Source organism: Penicillium vulpinum (assembly GCF_028829585.1).
Source record: "Penicillium vulpinum strain IBT 29486 chromosome Unknown utg000004l_segment0_segment0, whole genome shotgun sequence".
Lineage (NCBI taxonomy): Eukaryota > Fungi > Ascomycota > Eurotiomycetes > Eurotiales > Aspergillaceae > Penicillium > Penicillium vulpinum.
The window spans coordinates 5,078,303-5,099,070 of record NW_026643244.1 but is presented as its reverse complement, the minus strand read 5'-3'; the positions used below and the strand labels follow the sequence as shown (position 1 = coordinate 5,099,070).

Below are 20,768 nucleotides of genomic sequence, written 5' to 3'. Positions count from 1 at the left end.
CGCCCGATTTTTGTCGCGTTCCGCCTTCCTAAACTCTCGGAACAAACAGAGAGAGCTCGAGCTTCACTTTCCAACTTCACCCCGCCGTCATGGAAGAGCTCCACAGCAAACGGGATAGCCTCCATGGTCTGTACCAGGATCTATCTGCTCTTTCGAACTGTCAACTCCCCAACGTCGACCGCTTGTGTTTCGAATTGGAGACTCATATTCAAGACTTCCACAAACTCCTAGACAAGCCAGCAAAGAACAATGCCAGTCGCCAAGCTGTTCTCTCGGGTAAGTGGTCGCTTGCTCCGCTCGACCGCTCTGATAAGCTACTAATGTCGAATGCGATATCATAGGGAAGGTCACCATAGCCGATGTTGAATACTCGGTGAACCAGGACTTCCAGCAAGGCGTACTGCAGCTTGCGGATGCGCTCGACATCGATGAAATTGAAGCAGCGGTTATGTTTTTAGCGGCCCAGGAAGATTCACATGTGTTAGACAGACCTCCGCTGATAACTGCGATAATAAGCTTCCACGAGCGCCGCCTTTTTACCCTCGAGTGTCTACGTCTCATCTTCCGAGAATCGCGCGTCGTTGATCGTGAAAGGACCGCCCCTATTATGCATGAAACGCTCGCCCATGTTCTGGAAATCAAAAACAACTCTTTGCGGAATGCCTCCCTTTTCGCACGGAAAGCCTTGAGTTCCATGGCCGACATCGAGAAATGGCTGTCACTTCTTGGAGATCAGGTGCAAAAGGCCTCCGTAGTCGGCCAGGAAGATGACCGCGATATTATGGAAGCCATTACTTTCCAACGCTTAAGCCTGCAACAGCAACATGAGTCACTTGGAGCGATCCTATTCTATCTGTTCAAAGGGACATACACAAGCTGCGAAGATTTCCGCATACTTGTGAGTCAGTTGAGGAACATTGATCGATTTGACGGACTCTTGTTTCACTATATTCCAGTCACAATTGTGTCTTTTGTGCAGCATGGTTCCCCCGAAGGCTCTGGATCCGAGACGGAGGCACGGGATCTACACAAATTAATCACTACATCTAAAGATGGCCAAGGTTGGAGGCTGTCAAATTTTCATGCCGCTATTGTTGCTCTATGGCTCTCAGTCTACAGTGGATGGTACTTTGATGGTATTTCCTCCCCATCAGTCGACGCGGAGAAGGAATCCGAAGAGCGTACGAAGATGTTCATGTCCTCTCTTGACGATGGCGCTCTTGATTTCATGCTTGCGATCTGCTCCAGCGTTAACACTGAGGAATGGGCGGACCCTGCGCGCAGCGAGTTAGTCACATTGCTGCTTAGGGAAAGCGTCGTATCATTGCCTGATCCCGAGCCATGCTCAGTCTTTATGAAGGAGCTTTTAATGGAAAACCTCGAGGTATTTGTGGAATCATGCGTTGCAAATATGCCTGACGCGGTCCGACAACTGAAGTCGGAAGAGGACTCACAACGGCTGGATCAGATCACTGCACTTAGGGATGGCCTCACCTCTAACCTCCACCGTGGCTTGGTAGAGGTGCGGACTCATCTTGAATCCTTCCTTATGATCATCTCATTCGCCTTTGAACACCGGCAAGATGCCGCTGAAGAATTTTGGGCTGATCCCGATGGTAACCTTTACGGCTTTCTTCAGTGGGCATCCAAACGACAGACTGTGCCTCGGGTCAGCGCTTTTTGCGAAATGCTCTGTTCGATCTCCGAAGGTGAAGAAAATGCAGCCGCGGCGGATCGGTTCTTGTCAGAGGAAGACAAATTTATGCCCTCCAAGTTCAAGCGATCCACAACAATGAACTGGTCGCAAATGTTCGCTGAACTAAAGCTTTACGCATCTCGAGTCACTGAGAAGCCTGCCACTACAACAAGCCCCCAAGGAGTGCCAGGGATGTTCCGTCCACGGAAACCTGAGCCCGTAGAAATGAATGAACCTGAGAGCCCCGTGATGCTGACATGCTATCTTCGGCTGATGGGTCATCTATGCAAGCAGAGTCGACCTATCCGAGAGTGGATGCTGCAGAACGAATCTTTTAATGTAGTCAACACACTGTTAGACCTGTGCAGTGGGCCTATTCCATCGCATCTTCGGTCAACCGTCTTTTCAACTCTCTCAGCACTGATGACTGACAAAGTTTCCGCCGTTGGGAATGAAACGTGGACTCGCCTCGATGGGTGGTTATCGGGAGGATCCGGTGCGTCGGGCATTGGCAAAGTGCCTTTGGTTTCCAACCCTGCCGTGTGGCACCAGCAACAAGCCTTGCAAAAGATCGGAGAGAGCTTTGACCAGACAAATGCATTTGTCATTCTTGTCAATGCACTTGCTGCTCCCTCGTCAGACACAATTGACGACCCAATGTCATTGCCTTTCCCGGAGACCCTAGGTGGAACTTATCGCATGTCCGGGATTGAACCCTACATCGATTTCATCCTGGGCCATGCCTTCTCACGGAAAATCCAAGACCTTAACGAGTATCAATCCCGCCTGTTGACCTTTAACTGCCTGGACTTTGTTGTGGCGAGCCTGGAATCCTTCAATGAAGACCTAGTGTTACTTCTGAGCCAGCCCTCCGTGTCCGATTCCCCGACGCAAACTTCATCGCTGCTTACCTACGTTCGCTCTCATCCGTTTGCCCGCGTGGTAGACTGGCTTTTCAATGAAGATGTCCTCAAAGCTCTTTTTGCAACTTCTAAACAAGATGTTTCGGAGGTTGCTAGTGCATCGTCCGACTCTGTTCTGGTCCTAACCTTACACAGGAGTCTGAGCGTCATGAACTTGCTTGTCGACCTTCAATCGACATACTTTAACATTGTCAAGCCTCTGGTACACTCCCAGCCCGTGCCATCCCGGACCATCGTGGCAAACTCATCGCTTGCATCATTTGAGGACACCGTGCTAAACAATCTGACACTCATCCCGTCACTTTGTCTCTATTGCAGCACAGGGCATGCAGAACTTACTGTCGTTTCCATGGTTTTACTGGAAAAGCTTACTAGTTCCAGAAAGCTCAACAAGATGAGCTCCCCGGAACTCGTCAAGTGGCAATCCTCGAATAAGATTGTGGAGGTGCTTGCATCCGAGGTCGACGTGGACAGCATATCACTACCTCTTGTATTACAAATGCAGCCTGACGTGAGAGAACTTGATTTCGGCCCTGAGGCTGCCGGTTATCTCATTCGGGAACGCATTCTTGCTCTTTTGAACAGCTGCCTGGGAACAATTACAGATCGCCCGACCGTAGCCCATTTACTGCTTGGCTTCGACTGCGTGGGCAATATTCTCGATTTGTCATCGGAAGGGCTATTCGCAAATCAAAATTCCTTGCTACATGCTATCGTGAAGTTCCTGAAGACTGATCTGGAGATCGTCGTTGGCGAAATCACATCTTGGGTAGTGTACCTCAAACGTATGGCTTTCGAAGTGCTGAAACATTTGTGGTCATCGAAGCTCGCAAGCTACTACACCCTTGGTGAAATGCGTGCCCAGGAATTCCTACGCGACATGTTTGCCTACCAACCCATCATTGGGCCGAACACTACCTGGGATGGACTCCCTGTTGATGCAGATGAATTTTGGATTGAAGGCGGTGCAGATGCCATGGCGGAATTCCTGCTTTACCGAAGTCACTTGTTCACCTATGCGGCGACCGAAGTTCGCTCGACAGCAAAGGCTAGATCACCCGCTCTACACACCCAAATTCTGTCGGTGTTGCTCGGAAACACGCTTGCGGACAACGGCGAACCTATGTCCAATCCGTCTGTGTTTGACCTTTTTGATTTCGCAGATCTTGATGTTGGACGCGAGTTCAACATGCCCCAGTTCTCCTTGCTCCATGATATTGCTCTCCAATTAGAAAGCAAACGGAAAAAGGGCATGTACCCCATAGAAGGGGTGGAGGAGATGTTACAAGTGCGGAAAGCGGAGCTCATGGCCAATGGACCGCTCCGGCCGCAGGATGAGGACCAGTGGGTAACTGAGGCCAATAACCTGAGGTTGTTCATCGGCGCAATAAATCAGAGCCATGTGATTCAGACCAGTCGCTACCAAGCCCTTCGTTCCTGGGTAGAGCTCGTTGCTACGATGGTCACTTGCTCTGCTATCGATGAAGGAAGCAGGCCGGCTTTCATTCTACACTCTGTCCAATTGATTCTCCCTAAGCTCACAACGGCAATCGAGGCTGATCTTCCCGAAGCGCTCGAACTGGCACGATTGGCTGAATTCTTGATCGGTGGACTTGCATCCGAAGCATCGCCAATAGATGCGTCTCGAAGCGGAGATGTCATCGATGAGAAGCTCCACCAGCTCTTCCAACTCTGCATCCGAGGTACCAACCTGGCAACAGGAAATGTGTTGTTGAGAGAAACGCTTTACAGTATTTGCTCCCACTACATCACACGCATCACATCATCGAACAAGGGCCACGAAAACCTACGACGTCTTAGCCAACATGTTATCAAATCGGCGGGTTCTAACTTGATTGAGACAATGTGCGACGACGCCTACACTGGGCAGGAGTCGTGCCGTGCATCCGCTCTTGTGCTATTGAATAACTTAGCTGTTCTTGATCGTCAAACCGACTGTGTTTTGGCTGAGCTAATCTCACGCTCAAATTATTTAAGTCTCTTCCTAGACGCATTACGGTCTCTTCCCATCGAATTTCACAATGCCCAGGGAAGCGGTAAGTCATTTTCCCTTTGAAACACTCACGTTATTTCAACTAACCAAACCTTCAGACACCCCAGCACTACTGGCATACTACCAGTCGCTTTTGTCATTACTTCAGCGGCTATCTCAAACCAAAGGCGGAGCGAATTGTGTGCTCAACTCTGGTCTTTTCCAAGCCGTGCACGAATCACGGCTTTTTGCTGCTGATCCAGATATCGGTATTGGTTAGTACATCATATCCTGGCCCAAGTATGCGTTGCTAACCCTCCTAGATATTGAAAATCCTGATGCCCTTCAGAGGTATTACGATCTTCTCCTTTCAGTTCTCCAGGTCATCGTTTACGCGGTTTTCTCGCGAGGTATCCAAAACGAACAACTTAAGCAGCAGACACGGATGTTTTTGGCTAAAAATCGGCCATGCATGGTGGGTATCTTCAAACGATCCGCCAAGATCGGAAATACATCAACCGCCCACGACGAGACTCTATGTGAACTAGTCAAGGCATTCATGGCTCTTATTACTGCCACAGATTTCATGGAGGTATGCTTTCTTTCTTTCTCTTCCCCTCAATTTATTGGTAAATAATGATCATGTAACTAACTGAGTGTAGTTCGAGGATCAGGAGGTCCACCATATCGCACGACCAGCGTTGTTTTCGTGAGCCTTTGTCTACTGATACTCACTGGAAAATTGGGAGGAAATGCATGTATCATTATGACTAGGTGGAGTGTGGGCGGTTCCCAGGTTGAGCGATTTTACTATGAATTCATTTGTATGACATTAAATCCGTCGTTTGTAAGACACCCGCCCTTTAGACCTTCCAGGCGTTGTTAGGGCTATCTTTTGTAGAAATGAGTACCATGCTTGCTTTTGTCAAAGTAAAGTGACAGTCAATAATCAAGTTCCTGGGCCGAAAGGCTATGTTTCCCTAATGGATAGCTGGTCCGTCCGATGCATACCCAGAAAATGCACACCCGTAACTCACTATGAAACTTTGAGTGCATCGTCGAAGGTCATATATGGCAGTTCTTTAGGACTACCACGACAATGCGGTCTTTTCCCTAGGAATCTACTCGTCCTGCAACTCATGATACAATCCATGATACTGTCCAGGCCCATCTTTGAAAGGTCCATATTACTGATTTAAGGGACCATGGATGTTGGAGTCATATTTTATATTAGATGAGATTGAGAATCGAAGAAAAAGCCGAAAGCTGATATCTATACAAGTATAACTCCATGGCCCTAACTGGGTCCTCACATTATCTTTTTAATACCCTTAGAGCCCCGATAGTAGTTTCGAATAGAACCAAATGCCACACGTGTAACAGTTTTGACTCATTTAATCAGTCTTACGCTAAGCTTGAAGAATGCAAAGTGTCCTAGGGACATCAGGGACGCTTTACCCCTATGCTTTGGTGCAGTCAGTGTGTCTTTTCTGCTGTCTTTTCTGCTGTCTTTTCGGGCGTCTTTTGTGTTATATTTGAGATGTCTTTTTTCATGTCTTTTTTCATGTCTTTTTTCATGTCTTTTTTCATGTCTTTTTTCGGCTTCTAAAGAGCACAGGAAAAATAACAGATACAAAGCAGCATTGGAAGGATGGTTCAACCCCATACGTAACCAAGCCCTAACTCTCGCCAATTTGATAGATCTTAGCTGTCAACTGGTATCAACTTGGATCTTTGGATACAACATACATGTACTAGCTATGTAGTATATAGCATGTAGTAGTGATATCACCGCCCTGAGGTTGTATGTAATTTCCTTACCCTAATTGGTTTCCATGGCCACCATCCACCATCGTTCCTTCCTGTATAGCTTCATATTCTGTTTATCAAACCATCGCACCTTCCTGTTGCTATTGCCGGTTGCTGTTTACCGTTGCCATGGAGTATCCGAGTTGTTATTTATTTCCCCCCAGTCCTCTTCTTCTTCTCTCCTTTCTCCTCCCCCCATGCCACTGGCTTTTTTTCATTTGCATACTGCTCTTGATTACCAAACCCATTTCTCAAACCCATTTCTCATTGCTTTCAAAGCTTTTCATCATGCACCCCTCTTCCTTTGGCAAACCGATTCGCCCCCCCCTCTCGCAGCCTGCGTTCCAAAACCAGGCCTCCTCCTGCCAAGTCATGCCTTGCCGCTTCGTCTTCTCGCAGCCTGCGTTCCAAAACCAGGCCTCCTCCTGCCAAGTCATGCCTTGCCGCTTCGTCCTCTGATCGGGATTCCTCCCACTCCGGAGAGCCTTGCGTCCGGAAGTCAGTACACTTCCCTGACGACAAGTTTCTCGTGAGAGTCAGGTCAATCCCGCCTCGCGAAAATCGGCCCAAGATGAAGGCTATCTTCAAGCAAGGTCGGATCGGGGAGAAGAAGATGTTCATCATGTACACTTCTGATTCCATGGGCTCCAACCAGCGGTTCCTTCGCAAGCTTCCTAGAGGCTACGGACGTCAGTACCCATCTCATTCCCAATGGGTGAGTATTGTACGTGCCCGTCATATCGCCGCTGCCTATCTTTCTGAGCCCCGTTCTCCTCGGTTCGCACCTTCCTCCAATGGATCAGTGCCTGAACCTGCCTTCGACGGTTCCCTGCATGGATCTGTCTTCGATATGTCTTCGCTGAAGGATGCCCTTCCTGAGCCTGCCTCCCCTGGCTCACTGCATGGGTCTGCCTTCGACATGTCCTCGATGCTTCATGCACTGCCTGATCCTGACCCGACCTTCGACATGGGCCCTCTAATGGATGCCCTCCCGGACCCGAATGGCGCATTCAATATGCGCTCGCTGAGTGATGCCCTGTCTGAGTCTGCCCCCAAGCCACGTGGGTTTGCCTCTGACATGTCCTCCCTTATGCGTGCACTTCCTAACCCCGATGCTTCCTCTGATGTATCGTCCCTTGTGCATGTGCCCAAGCCCGTGATTGCTCCCCGCGCTCGCAAGTCTCGCGAACTACCTCCAAAGGCTCGCCGTACACGTGTGGTTCAGACCTACGTCCAGGTCGGTCCGTTCTCTACCACCTGCTTCTTCAGCCTTTGTGGGGTCTTGCTTGTGTTGGGGCCGATCTTCCCACAGCTTCTACCAGCATTTTATGCGGCACTTGTACTCCAGTTTATCTATGGGACGTGCTTCTCTTGATGCTGCCGTCTGCATTCGGTGTCCTTAGAGCCCATCCCGGCTGGCTTGACTCTTTCTTCCTCCTCCGCTGCTCTCATTTTGTTTTTGTTGTTTTGTTTTGTTCTGCTGAGGCTTTTGCCGTTTGCTTTTTGTGAAAAGAAAAAACTACAAAAAAAATTGGCTTTCTTGTTCTGCATGTTGTTTTGTTCTTCTCTGCTGAGGCTTTTGCTGTTTGATTTTTGTTTTCCTCTTTTGTTTTGTTTTGCCTTTGGGGATATGGGGGTAACGTCTCTGTCTGTGAGCACGCGGAAGACAGCAGAGACATGTGGTGGTTCAATGGGATGGCCACGAGGGTAAGTCCTTGCCAATCATCTGATGGTTTCAAGAGCTAACGCAACGATAATTTCAGGCGGCTCGTGGACGCTGTCCCTGCGAGTCGAATTGATCGAACGTCTCTGTCTGTGAACGCGCGGAAGGCAGCAGGGCGTGTGGTAACTATATTTCCCCGGTCCTTTGAAAACAGCATGGTTGAGCCGCAAGACCTTCCTGCTTTGTGTGTTGACATCTTATAGATCGGTCAAACTTGTCTGTCTGTGAACTTGCGGAAGGCGGCAGAGCGTGTGTTGACTTCATGTTTTCCTCCTTGAAGGTAAGTATGATTCCATTCCTCTCCTTTTGAATACATACTAACCGCATGTCTTCCGGAGGAGGGTATTGGGTACGTCTCTGTTTGTGAATATGCGGAAGGCAGCAGAGCGTGTGGTGGCTCAATTGGAGCGGTGACGGGGGTGAGTATACTCCAGACCTCTGATGGTTCTATGGACTAACATTCACAGTTGGCAGGTGGGTATCGTCGCCATGAATCGAACTGATCGAACGGAACGTCTCTGTCTGTGAACACGCGGAAGGCAGCAGGACGTATGGTAGCTATCTCCCCCCCACCCTTGCTTCGATCCTTTTGAAACAGCATGGTTGAGCCGCAAGGCCTTCCTGCTTCGTGTGCTGATATTCTATAGATCGGTCAAACGTCTGTCTGTAAACACGTGGAAGACAACAGGCGTATGGTGGCTTCATTTTCTTTTTTCTTTCAAGGTAAATAGTTTCCAGCCCCTCCCTCCTTTTGGCTGCATACTAACCGTATATCTTCCGGTGGATGGGGTCGGGAACGTCTCTGGCTGTGAACATGCGGAAGGCAGCAGGACGTGTGGTGGCTTTATCTTTTGGCTTCGAGGGTAAATATTAATCCATTCCTTCTCTACCTATCATTTTATGCTGACCTCTTGTCTTCCAGGGAAGGGCGGCGAACGTCTCTGTCTGTGATAGCGAGGAAGGCAGCAGAGCGTATGGTGGCTTCGTACTTTTTATACCAAGGTAAATATAATTCCACTCCTTCTCTCCTTATCATTTTATGCTGACTGTAGCTCCTCCAGGGAAGGATCTTCGGCGAACGTCTCTGTCTGTGATCATGCGGAAGGCAGCAGGGCGTGTGGTGGCTCGCCTTTTTGGCGAAGGGAGTACGTTCATGCCTTTGCTCACAATTTCTGTGGCTGTACTGACTGCCTTACTAGTGCCCGATGGCATCCTTCTACCTTTTTCCTTCTTCTTTTTCATCATGTGTTCTCGCAGTGCGAGGGGTATGGAGAAGAAAGGATGAAGTTGAAGCAGAGTATATTATTAAGCAGCTGCCTGGAGTGAGGATGAACCAAGTGCATTCATGCATCACTTGGAGGCACAATGGACTTTCCCAACGCAAAGTGAGGGGACTGTTCAGATACACAATTTGAAAATTCTGAAATGTATTCACAACCCCAAGGCATCGACTACAATGTTTCAGAAAAGAATTACATAGGGTTGCTACATAAGTACAAGGCACAGCCAAGAAAGGTTCAATACAATTAACCACATATCTTTCACATTTAATACTACGAATTGCAAGCCATCAGCTCATTCGAGTGTGGGCACTATTCTCCCTAGACAGCGCCCCAACAGTACCCTGCGTTGTATAGCGTAGCCTGTGGCACACTACACGGGCTGTACATATGATTCACAGCGAGATCAGTGACACTTAAAATAATTGGTAACCACCTAAATGCGAAAGCAGCTTTAGTATTTCTCCCGCACAAGCCTTCGTCCAAACCATTAAGAATCTCTATCCGTATAATGGTTTAGTCCCGGCAAGTCCTATAATCGCCTAGAATGACAGCCTGTATTTCGGTGTCTGCTTTGGTTACGCTCTCGCTGTGCGCAAGAGTGCTGGCCCTCTCGGTTATTGTCACGAATCGTGAATGGAGAAGGATCTGCCCCGCCGAGTGTACTGTTGGAATATCTCTAGTTATAGTTGCGGTGTCTGTGGTCAGCGTGATACACACGCTGGCTGTCCCATTGATGGTGACGGTTGATGTAGAGTGAGTAAAACTATATAATCCTCGTCATCTCTTGACCCGCTCTTGAGTATTGCCAGATTTACCAGTCCGTATTAGTGACTGTCGTGCTGCTAGTGTTGTCTGTGAATTTCTGGTTTGAGTGGTTGTCGCTAGAGCAGCCTCTGCCATGGACAGGGGAATGGGAACTGGTTGTTGATGTTCCCGTTTCCTCACAGGATAGGCTCAAACTCAGCCAGTAGAGTTATCAGAGATGTGAGCATTGCATGAACCCCCTACAGAAGGAGGACTTGAACAGCCACAGGGCATGTATGAAAAGGCAACGGGACTAATCTTCGAAACTCAAATCAACGCCCTCTCAAAATCAGGAGACAAGAGTGATATCTTGGAAGGGAATGATATTTCATTTTTTGTCTAGACATGACAGCATTTTCCAACAGTTAATACATGATATAATCCAAGCAGAGGCGCTCTGAGGCATGTCATAGATGTAGAGTTCCTATGATAATCAGATGTTATTTAATCTGGAGCTAAAACTACATTAAGAATTCCATGTGACTTAGGGCTAATTGCCGCAAAGTCCGAGTCCGAGGCCAGGAATCTGTCATGTGGCATTGGGTTTTGATTTCGCGGTCGACATTAGTTTACTAAGTCCGTTTATGCATTCAGTTGGCCTTTGCTATTGTCGAGCTTAAACCAGATACTTGGTATCAATATCGATCATTGCCTCATGTTTCTGTTCATAATACCTAGGTCTCGAAACTAGAAGGTCGAGGATTGATATACTTGGACTACTCTACGAATGTAAGGGACTACAGCTACAAGAAAAAAGAATTGAGAGAATGAAGGCAAGGCATATTAAAAAAAGATATTCGAGACTACCCCTAAAACAGGCGAAAAGTTAATCTGTAAACAAACTTGTAATGCAACAAAGCGCCAGCATAACACCAACCCATGAAAAAAGATAAGAGAACACCGCATAAACTTGCAAGACCAATAACAAGATCAAGTAGATGTTTATGTATGTTGCAAAAAGGGGGAATAGTTGTAAAGAGACAACCCGCAAAGCCCGGCCAGCTGAGAACAAAAACTCTATACAAGTCGTGACGTGTAAATGCGCTGAAACAGATCCAGATAGGTGTAAATGGGGCGTGTGTACGAGGTGACGGGGGAAGGGTATGAGACGCCAGAAACCAGAATGGATACAAGGTCGAGTGCGAGAGATGTGAGATAGGCAGGCGCTCAACGTATCGAAGGATAATAAAAAAGATGAAAAGATAAGATGGGTGGATCATCTGAGGGGGAAGAAAAGGAGATGTGCCATGTAGAAATGGCAAACTCAGGTATCCGACGAATGGACTACGGTGGCGTCGGAGTTTGTCCGAACTCGACGTGGCCGCGAGGCTTATTCTGAGATCGCATATACATGGCATCAGAGTATGCGTCGGGTGCTGGGGGAGCGATCTCCCGGGGGAGGCTTCTGTGCTGTTGCTGTTGTTGTTGCGTCACAACCTCGCGTGCGTAGAACTCTACGAGCATTGTCCCATACGACTCTAGTTCTTCGACGGTGATGGCGAGTCGGAAGTCATTGAGAAGGAGGAATTGTAGTTCCAGGTGGTTGAGCTCCACCAGTGGAAGGCCACCAACCTGCGTATTCAATTATGATTAGTTATGATCTGCGAGTTAGATGTAAGAATTACATACCTTTGCATAACGTGAATTGGTGTAGAAAACATCAGAGAAGAACTTGCTCGCACAGGTCACGGCAGCGATGACCAGTCGATGGATATTAAAACTATCAACGACGAAGAAATGTGAAAGTGCCTCAGTATCCGACTGAGGTGAAAGGCCGGGCGAATTTGAAGAATTCGACCCTTGCGAGTCCTGCGCAGTAAAATCTGATGAGTGGGGTGGTGTTGCCATTAAAGAATCCTGCATCTGGTGAGATCCTGGAGATTCGGTAGCTGTGGACGAAGTTTCGGATCCTTCCGCGGAGTCCCAGCGTTGGTGTAGGTGGTCGAGCTGGTTGCGGTTGACTAGCTCAGTCATGCGGTCGAAGTAGACCAGCAAGCTTAGAAAAACCTCGTATGTTGTAGGACAATATTTGTGGATGCGAGTCAAATAACTCAAAATTGTGATGGTCGGGACATTCTTGCCATGGAATGCAAGCACGCTGGTAGCCTGCGGGCTGAGGTTGGAGGTACCTTCGGGCGGGGGAATATGGCGATGTACATGTTCGTGATGTACATCGTTTGTAGTTGTGATCTTGGTCAATAGCCCAGCGACCATCTCGATGATCTCCGTGACCGGCATGGAGCTGATCTCATACTGTCGTTGGTGCGATCCATTTCCGGGATTGTGTGAGCTCCGCGATCCCACCAAGTCCTCATTAGCGAGACTCTGGATATGGGATAAGCTTTGGACGCGAATGCGACTCGGTGAATTGGCTTCTGAGCCTGGTACAGACTGCATGGACTGGTATGTGGGTTGGAGACGCGGTGAATCCGGCGCCGACTGATTAGAAGAGTATGGGTTGCTTCCGCTCTGGGTTGGTGGGGTACGTGTTGAAGAATAAGAGTCGTGAGGAAAAGCGCCCGGATGAGACGTCATTGAAGGCGGACGTGGGGTGAAAGTGGGAGTATCGGAAGAGGAGCCTGTGGAAGCTTGTGAAGGTGTGTATGAGTTGATGTAAGCCGGTACATCATTCGCATGCACAGGAAGCCGAGCAGAGCCTACGGACGGTGGGGCAGAGGTGGGGGTGTTGGAGGAAGACGTTGAGTGGGTGTCCATAGACACGCAAGAATAAGAATCCGAATTGATGGCTCCTCCCAACATGTCGATGTGATCCGACGGCACGTGGTTGAGGACGACAGAGCCCATGTCAAGGCTATGGTCTGTTTTTCTGCGGGAGCACGGGTCAGCAAGGCGGTCGCAGCTTCGGGCTATCTTGCCACTATAAACATGGGGACAAGAGAAATAGAAATATACGAAATACAAGGGAAACAAATAATGAGGGGTTTACATACGTGTTTGATTACCCTCAAGGGCTAGAACAATCAGATCAAGGAAAACTCCCAAGCTTAAAAGACAGATAAGATCTTTTGGAGAATCAGCAACTGCCAATCGAATCCATTTGAAAAGAAAAAAGACAAAGGAGAAGAGAACAGGAATACAGGGGGAAATGACGCGTATGATAATATGAAGTGAGTCTGGTCAAGGTGAGGTCAGAGTGGCTCCCGATGAAACAAGATTCAGATATTGAACTTTTTATGTATTCTTGTTTGGACTACAATGAAATGAACGGAGTAGAGAAAAATGAAACATATCTTTTAGGGATTACCTGTCATTAATACTCTCCATAGTTATATAAAAGACGGTGTAGATTATATATACAAGGCTGTTTCGGTCTTATATTGACGAATGATAGAAGGATATGGGCGCCCGTGGACAACTGATGATTCAGATATCTGGTCTGAGCGTCTGTTTACGGAGTAGCCTTGAGAGGGAGTCGAGTTATTTAATCTGGGGATCTATGTTCTATGTTCTATGTTGGAATTCCATTGTGGATATTTCCTAGAATAACCTTGCGTGTCCCTTGGGTATAGACTTGCATCAAAAAAAAAAGATTGAAGAGCATGGCATTTTGCGTGCATGTGGGATGTGACATGTTCTCCCTATGGATCTCCCAAGGTCTGGGCAGTACTAATGGAAACTACAGATCTAGGTGTTCTACAAACGGGCAGTACTACAAGACTCAAATCACTCCATGTTGCAATAGACAGGGTATAATTCCGGTGTTCCTTCTGGTAGAATAACACTCGGCACTTATGACCCAATAGCTCACTGACCGGGCACTTCCGATCTAGTTCTTGAACTGCTCGGTCCTTTTCTCCCTACATAGCCCGATATTAAGGGTGGTGGGGGGTATGGCAGCACCCGTGAACTAGTGTCAAAACTTGTCAGATTGGCACTCGGACACAGCATATCCCCAGCAGGGGCGCATAGCAAAATGCGAACACCGGAGAACTGGGATCATGAAACCATTTCATTTGGAGATTGACGCAATATTAGAACACTTATTAATTCGTCACTCCCGGCCCAGTGTAGCCATTGTCTGGAAGGTAGAGATGTCTCACGGCACCGGCCTTGGTCAGGACCACCAGGCGAATGACACCACCGGAGCTGCCATCCCACTTAATCGCCTCCTGCAAAGCACTCCGCACGAAATCGATGCCCTCTTCCTCCGTCATCTGTTCCCGCCAGTGGGCATCGGTATAACCGTAGATGTAGGTTGAGCCTGAACCACCGATAGCGAACGACTGCTTGTGAAGGGATCCTCCCAGCGGTATCGAGAAAACCTGACCTCCGTGTCGTGCATCCCATCCGGCAAGAATGATACCCGCACTATTGTTGAGTTAGCATGGATTTTGAGTGAATACCAATGGTCCAAAGATTCGGGTACAGACCTCAGGGCATCCTTGTTCTCATAACACAATTCCTGGAAGAGTGATGCAGCAACCTGTGTGGTTGGGGCCTCGGCGTTCGTTACGCCGTACATGTTGAGATGGTAGGAGACAATGTCGGCCACGGCCTGGGTGTCTGCGGCGGAACCGGATCGGCAGCACCAGATGGTGTCGTGCACCTGTGTCAATTTGTCGGTGACTCGGTTGGCAATGTAGGCACCGGTGGTTGTTCGACTATCTGCACCAAGAATGACTCCGTCTTTGAAGTTGATAGCCATGCTGTTGGAACGTTAATGGGGATGTTTGCAGATGGTAATGTTCGAGAGCTCCAGCTCAACTCACATCGAGGTACCCAAGCTGAATGAAGAACGAAAGGTTAGTATATGTTGTGTAGCTCCATAGGAAGTAGTATCATCAGGGGCTTAGCTTACTTGACCTCGCCAGACTTCAGGTGGTTCATGTCGACGTGAATGCCATCTGGAGATGTTAGCTGGTTGCTGTCGGCGGATGACGATAGCTCTGCTCACCTTCACCGAGCATTCCTGTTGTTCCATGAGGGGCGACCATTTTGTGCTGTGCTTGAGGAGAAATGAAAAAAAGCAGAAAGATGACTTGAATAGACCAGATAAAATAGCAATGAGAAGAAGGAGGTTAAGGGAAGAAGTAGAGGTGATGCTATCATGAACACAGGCAGAAGCTCACAACGCGGCAGCTCGGGCGGTGAGCCCCCAGCCCCTGCGATCGACTTACCATCTCCTCCCCCGCGAGACTCCTGAAGCTCAATTTGTTCATTCCCTCGAGGATTATCCATCTTGGTTTAGTGTATTCATCTCTGGTCGCATTGGCCACATCTGCTAGTCGATAATTTTGCAATACCAGAATCTCCCAGACCTTGTTTTGTCGCATCCTCTATCTGGTCCCCACTCTTTAAAGTCCCAACTTGACCATGTCCGACTCCCCTCCGCCTCCGTCTTGGAGCATCAGCAACATGGCCAACAGTGCTGCGCAGTGGATGCGACTTCCTGTTCTTGCGTCATCTGGCCTAGCTGTTGTTGCAAGTGGACTACTCTATTTCAAGCAAAAGTACGCTTAGCATCTAGACCATTTGTTTACGAAGCTAATAATTTTCCCCAGTGAACTAATCTACCCCCGCAATGTCCCTGTGGATGCACGGACAAATGTCCCCAGTCCTCGCCAATTTGGCATAAGCGACTTTGAAGACCTTCAGATCCCCACACCCGACGGGGAGTCATTGCACGCCCTTTTCCTCCGGCAACGACCAACCCGCTACTCTCGCAATGTGACAGTCCTGATGTTCCACGGAAATGCAGGCAACATCGGCCACCGTGTCCCCATCGCCAAAGCTTTACAGGATACGCTTCAATGCAATGTTTTCCTGTTAGAATACCGTGGATACGGTATGTCGACAGGTACACCGGACGAAGCTGGCCTTAAGATCGATGCTCAAACAGGCCTTGATTACCTACGACAGCGCCCAGAGACAAGGGATACCGATATCGTTGTCTACGGACAAAGTTTAGGTGGTGCCGTGGCTATCAATCTGGTTGCTACCAATGAGGAGCAAGGTGATATCGCAGGATTGATCTTGGAGAACACTTTCCTGAGTATTCGCAAGTTGATCCCAAAGTATGTTTCTGAAATATTAGCAAGACTCACGAGTATTACTAACTTGGAATCAGTGTCTTCCCTCCAGCACGGTATCTGGCACGTTTCTGTCACCAATATTGGATCAGTGAAGATGTGTTGCCTAAGATCACCAAAACTCCAGTTCTTTTCCTGAGTGGACTCAAGGACGAACTTGTTCCGTAAGTTTGTCTACTTCAAGCATGGAATCTTCATTGCTAACCCCACCTTCAGCCCGTCGAATATGACCCAATTATTTGCTGTTTGCAAGGCTGAATGCAAGATCTGGCGCACACTCCCGAATGGCGGCCACAATGACTCTGTTGCCGAGCCAGGTTACTTCGAGCACATTCTTTCCTTTATTACGGAAGAAGTACTATCTAATAAACAATAAACCGATGCGACTTATTTCTCTTGCTTGGGGGTTTCGGATCCCCTCTGGCAAACCCTTTGCACGGTCTCTCCTAGGTTTTTTCCCCGCCAAGAAGTGCACAAGCTTTGCTCCAATGCTTGGCTGTCGAATCCCTTTTAACGGCCAATCTGGACGTCTGGTTTCGGCCCCTACAATACAAGAATCAACTGACAAGAACTGTTGATTATGACCATGATACCCCTGCCACGCAACCAAGACACGAATTTCACTTTGCATCCGTTCAAATGACCACACCACGGCCTGCCTCTTATGGTCTATACATGGCCCTGATCATTTCCTTTATTCACCCCCCAAGCACTTGGAGTAAAGGGCCATACCTCCCATTTGATTGAAAATGGGTATTTTCTCCTTTCTACCTCTTCTTGTCTAATATATGTTTGATTCATTCTTATTCATTGGTATCATATTCGTGGTGTTTACAATATTGACCCAATATCAGGCGCTGGGCGTGTCTTCTTCTCTGCTTATTTCTCTGCGGAACTTCCAAGGTTTTCCTTTCGCCTTACATACGCGCTCCGACAATCTTCCTTCTTTGAGAATTCTAAACGGAGGGAACCATTTGCAGTCGGTACAAATGGAATAATTTGATTTCTAAATCTTTCGCTGTGCAATCCTAGGATGCCTATCAAAGACAGATCTTATGTTGACGTTATCCGTGGTCTTTCTATGGCAAAGGGGCAGCCTAAACCCCAAGACCTAAATAGCGAGGGCACTAAACAATAAGCCCATCATCTCAAGGCTCGGGTGGCCGTAGACTCAGCGAGTCATCTGCACCAGTCATCCAAATACATTCTCAAGTCCCTTTTCCCTTGCCCTGCATTGCAGGAGGAAGAAATCTGTTCTCAGCCTCGGTGCATACATCTAAAAGTAGAAACTCCTTTGACCAAGTCCAAGCAGGCTTCGTCATAAGTAAATCCTAAAGTGAAGACCTTATTGATTGTTGAATATATATCAGGAGGAGATAGTTCTGTTTTTATATTTCAAGACAAGCTGAAGAAAAATATATTTCGATATCCCGCAACATGATATATATCACAAGCTACATCTACTAGTTCAATTTGAGCCCCCAATCTAATATAGACCGTGCATCAATGATCAAGCATGTAATAAGAAGTGACATCAGTCAGTTTATATTTGCATATGAGAATTTATTCAGATGGCGCCAAGATGGGCTTGGATGGCCTGCAGGCATTATACCTACATTGGGAGGGTACTCCATCTCCATTCCAAATGCCTTGGACTTTACTAGCATGTGCATTTAGGGTGCAATCCATAAGAGGTTGGCAAACAGGAAGGCAATATATCGGAAACCAGCTTATTCTTTTTCATTTTTTTACATCCGTTCCATGATCAACGGCAAATTCTTTGAAGATCCCTGCAACCATGAGAGCCCAAGTCCCAAAGATATATAAAACCACCCGACAAAATGTAATGGAGAGATACATATAATACAAGCCACAGGATTTAGTACAACAGAAACAAACTACGGAAGTTTCTCAGCCTCAATCAACAGTTCCTCAACCTTGAAGTTCTCAACATCACCACGGGTGAACATGCGGACAAGCTCACTCTTCCGACCAGAAGCCAGTCCCTCAAAGTCATAGAATCGCTGCACACAGCTAACAAGCCAAGTCGCCTCGGGGGCCGAAACACCGCCCTCAGGAATAATCTGGCCATGCATAAGGACCAGACCCTTATCATCCGCCAGATCAAGGTGGTGAGTAACAGTAGTGTGAGGCTGGGCAAATGCGCCGTGCATCTTATAAACACCCAGATTTGTGAAGATCACAGTCGAGGTGTGGGTATTCGAAGGCGACGGGGTCGACCCCTCAGCAGGCGGGTGGAAAGCCCATTGGAGGAAGTGAATATCAGCTGCGGTGCCAGTGACACCCTCGGGTGTTTGCTCTGCCTCTTCGGGGGTCTGCGGACGCGGGAGGGGCAGGATGAACTGCGGGTTCTCGCGTGCGGACTGGATCATGCGGTTGTATGTGTTGATGGGGATCGCGGCGGTGATAACATTAGGATTCTCAGCGAAGCGGAGACGCCAGAGCGCTTCGATCTCCTTGGCTGGGAGTTCACGGATCTTCTCGACGTCCAGGTAGGAGCTGAGGGGCTTGACGGGGCTGGAGTCGCCGGAGACGGAGCGCGCGGCTTTGGTGGTGCGCGATTCCTGGGGAGGAGGAGGAGGGGGAGGGGGAGGTTGGAATGCTGCGGATGTGCCTGGGATGGCAGTGGTGGATGTAGGTGTGGGAGTCTCGGGCTCTGGGGTAGCTACAGTGGATGCTTTGCGGCGGAGTTCTTTGATTTTTTCGTCGTAGGCTTCCTTCAAGGACTCAACTGACTCGTGTCCCTCTCTGGATTATATAATCAGTATTGAAGCAGAAATAACTGTTGGGGAAGGTTTGCTCACTCCTTGGCCTTCTGGTCCAGCTTGGACCGATATCTTTCCAAGACATACTTGGGGTCGTGGTGTGAGGCGAGGAAGCGGACGTCGTGGACCTGGGCCCACCGGCGCTGCTGATAACGCAGCAGGTGGGAGTTGCCACGGATCACCGATTGGAATCCCTGCAGTCGAAATGATGGCATTTTGAGTTTGAAGAGTAAATACAACGAATCCCCGAAGGTAATCTGCAGATAAGAAATGCCGGACTATATGATGACATAATCACTGACATAAGCGCTCATATTGTTGCCCCGGTGGCTCCATAGAATTGAGGCATAATGTGGAGAATGCCAGGCATCAATATTCCCTAGTTAGGATATATGGCTTCCTATATTTCACTAAGAGTAGCCCTTTTCTGAATTGGAGACCAGCTGTGAGCTGCTATGTTTTCTATGAGCCTATAGTAGAGTGAGTAGAATTGTCATACTGGGCTGTATCGGTCAGACCGATGTCGGCATGTAATACAGGGTCGAGAGGATTCTTGCTTTTTTTAACTCTGGACTTCAGTACTCAATAAGCACATGTACCTACTACCATCTGAAATAAACAACAAAATCAAAGGCGAGAAGATCATATAGTAGCACAAATTGAACCAAGAAAGATCTGTTTTTCTACTATGATGTTAATTCGTCAAATCTACGAGTTGAGATCTACAAACTGTCCCTTTGGATCCTTTTATCTGGGAATAGCAGTACCAAGGCTACTTTTAATTTTTGCCTCTGGACAAATCTGACTTGACTCGAAATTAATACTCGAACAATAGCAAAAACAAACCACCCTCAACATACCATAGTCCATCCATTCCTCAATTGCCTCCAATACGCCATCTCTGCTTCTCCATTGCACATATGTATGTATCCCAGCGGGTGGATCCATCTATATTATCTAAGATCCAAGCAACATAGAAGTGCGCTAGCAATTTGCAAACTACCTTTTCCAATATCTAATATTTTGCATTTCCATACATCGATAACTAAATCATTCCGCCACCCATATATCTTAGTCAGCAAATCCCTGCCCAACCAAGGTTACCGAAGTGGAATAGGCCCTGAAGTATAACCTTAAAAACACCGTCCTGTAAATCCATCTCCTCAAAAACAAACCCCTCATCTCCAAATAATCTCTATTTCCCCAACATCTCCATCTATCACCATCCAAGAGAAAAAAGAAACCAAAAAACAACAAAAATGCCAATCCGTCAAAAAGAATTCTCCACCCCGCCACCCCATCCACCAGTGGGTACACCCAAGGACTCCCCATCCGCACTGCCCTGGTACTCTATCGCGCCGGGGGTATGGGAATTCCTGTTAAATGGCAATGAAGAACACAAGGCCGTACTGCAGTGGTGGGAGCCAAATACTGTGTCTCCGCAGACAGAGCCAATAACACATACCTACATCGAAGAAGTGTGTACGCTGCGCGGCGGGCTGGAAGATGTTACGCTCGGACAGTCGTGGGGTATTGGTTCGTATGCCTACCGGGATCCTGGGATGGTGCATGGACCGTACCGGGCGGCCAAGGAGGGATGTCTGCAGTTTGTTAAGGTTGTGCCGGTGAAGAAGTAGGGATTGGAGATGGGATCTATAGAGTTTAATGGCTACTGATTTGGCTATCTGTGACCTACTTGGC

The 20,768-nt window shown here is 48.0% G+C and overlaps 8 protein-coding genes across 8 annotated transcripts; 5 read left to right on the top strand and 3 right to left on the bottom strand.

The window, feature by feature from the left end:
• Nucleotides 1-89: 89 nt before the first annotated feature.
• N7479_010401 (nuclear pore complex Nup192/Nup205 family protein) lies at nucleotides 90-5,325 on the top strand (the record flags this gene model as incomplete). The annotated part of the gene is made up of 5 exons (XM_057258092.1): nucleotides 90-276; nucleotides 342-4,676; nucleotides 4,732-4,887; nucleotides 4,936-5,204; nucleotides 5,275-5,325. 5 exons carry the CDS (start codon nucleotides 90-92, stop codon nucleotides 5,323-5,325), a joined length of 4,998 nt encoding a protein of 1,665 aa, XP_057105550.1.
• A 1,667-nt stretch (nucleotides 5,326-6,992) lies between these two features.
• Nucleotides 6,993-7,796, top strand: N7479_010400 (uncharacterized protein; the record flags this gene model as incomplete). The annotated part of the gene is made up of 1 exon (XM_057258091.1): nucleotides 6,993-7,796. The coding sequence occupies one exon, from the start codon at nucleotides 6,993-6,995 to the stop codon at nucleotides 7,794-7,796; it is 804 nt and encodes a 267-aa protein (XP_057105549.1).
• Nucleotides 7,797-8,051: 255 nt separating this feature from the next.
• Nucleotides 8,052-8,672, top strand: N7479_010399 (uncharacterized protein; the record flags this gene model as incomplete). Its single annotated transcript, XM_057258090.1, has 4 exons — nucleotides 8,052-8,128; nucleotides 8,185-8,261; nucleotides 8,348-8,424; nucleotides 8,619-8,672. The coding sequence occupies 4 exons, from the start codon at nucleotides 8,052-8,054 to the stop codon at nucleotides 8,670-8,672; spliced, it is 285 nt and encodes a 94-aa protein (XP_057105548.1).
• Nucleotides 8,673-11,515: 2,843 nt separating this feature from the next.
• Nucleotides 11,516-13,036, bottom strand: N7479_010398 (putative cyclin-dependent protein kinase complex component; the record flags this gene model as incomplete). The annotated part of the gene is made up of 2 exons (XM_057258089.1): nucleotides 11,516-11,803; nucleotides 11,861-13,036. 2 exons carry the CDS (start codon nucleotides 13,034-13,036, stop codon nucleotides 11,516-11,518), a joined length of 1,464 nt encoding a protein of 487 aa, XP_057105547.1.
• A 1,199-nt stretch (nucleotides 13,037-14,235) lies between these two features.
• On the bottom strand, nucleotides 14,236-15,186 carry pre3 (proteasome core particle subunit beta 1; the record flags this gene model as incomplete). The annotated part of the gene is made up of 5 exons (XM_057258088.1): nucleotides 14,236-14,560; nucleotides 14,623-14,898; nucleotides 14,962-14,976; nucleotides 15,051-15,096; nucleotides 15,147-15,186. 5 exons carry the CDS (start codon nucleotides 15,184-15,186, stop codon nucleotides 14,236-14,238), a joined length of 702 nt encoding a protein of 233 aa, XP_057105546.1.
• Nucleotides 15,187-15,565: 379 nt separating this feature from the next.
• On the top strand, nucleotides 15,566-16,657 carry N7479_010396 (alpha/beta hydrolase; the record flags this gene model as incomplete). The annotated part of the gene is made up of 4 exons (XM_057258087.1): nucleotides 15,566-15,702; nucleotides 15,754-16,266; nucleotides 16,320-16,445; nucleotides 16,498-16,657. The coding sequence occupies 4 exons, from the start codon at nucleotides 15,566-15,568 to the stop codon at nucleotides 16,655-16,657; spliced, it is 936 nt and encodes a 311-aa protein (XP_057105545.1).
• Nucleotides 16,658-18,179: 1,522 nt separating this feature from the next.
• N7479_010395 (ATP11 family protein) lies at nucleotides 18,180-19,282 on the bottom strand (the record flags this gene model as incomplete). The annotated part of the gene is made up of 2 exons (XM_057258086.1): nucleotides 18,180-19,050; nucleotides 19,107-19,282. 2 exons carry the CDS (start codon nucleotides 19,280-19,282, stop codon nucleotides 18,180-18,182), a joined length of 1,047 nt encoding a protein of 348 aa, XP_057105544.1.
• Nucleotides 19,283-20,326: 1,044 nt separating this feature from the next.
• N7479_010394 (uncharacterized protein) lies at nucleotides 20,327-20,704 on the top strand (the record flags this gene model as incomplete). The annotated part of the gene is made up of 1 exon (XM_057258085.1): nucleotides 20,327-20,704. The coding sequence occupies one exon, from the start codon at nucleotides 20,327-20,329 to the stop codon at nucleotides 20,702-20,704; it is 378 nt and encodes a 125-aa protein (XP_057105543.1).
• Between the last annotated feature and the right edge of the window lie 64 nt (nucleotides 20,705-20,768).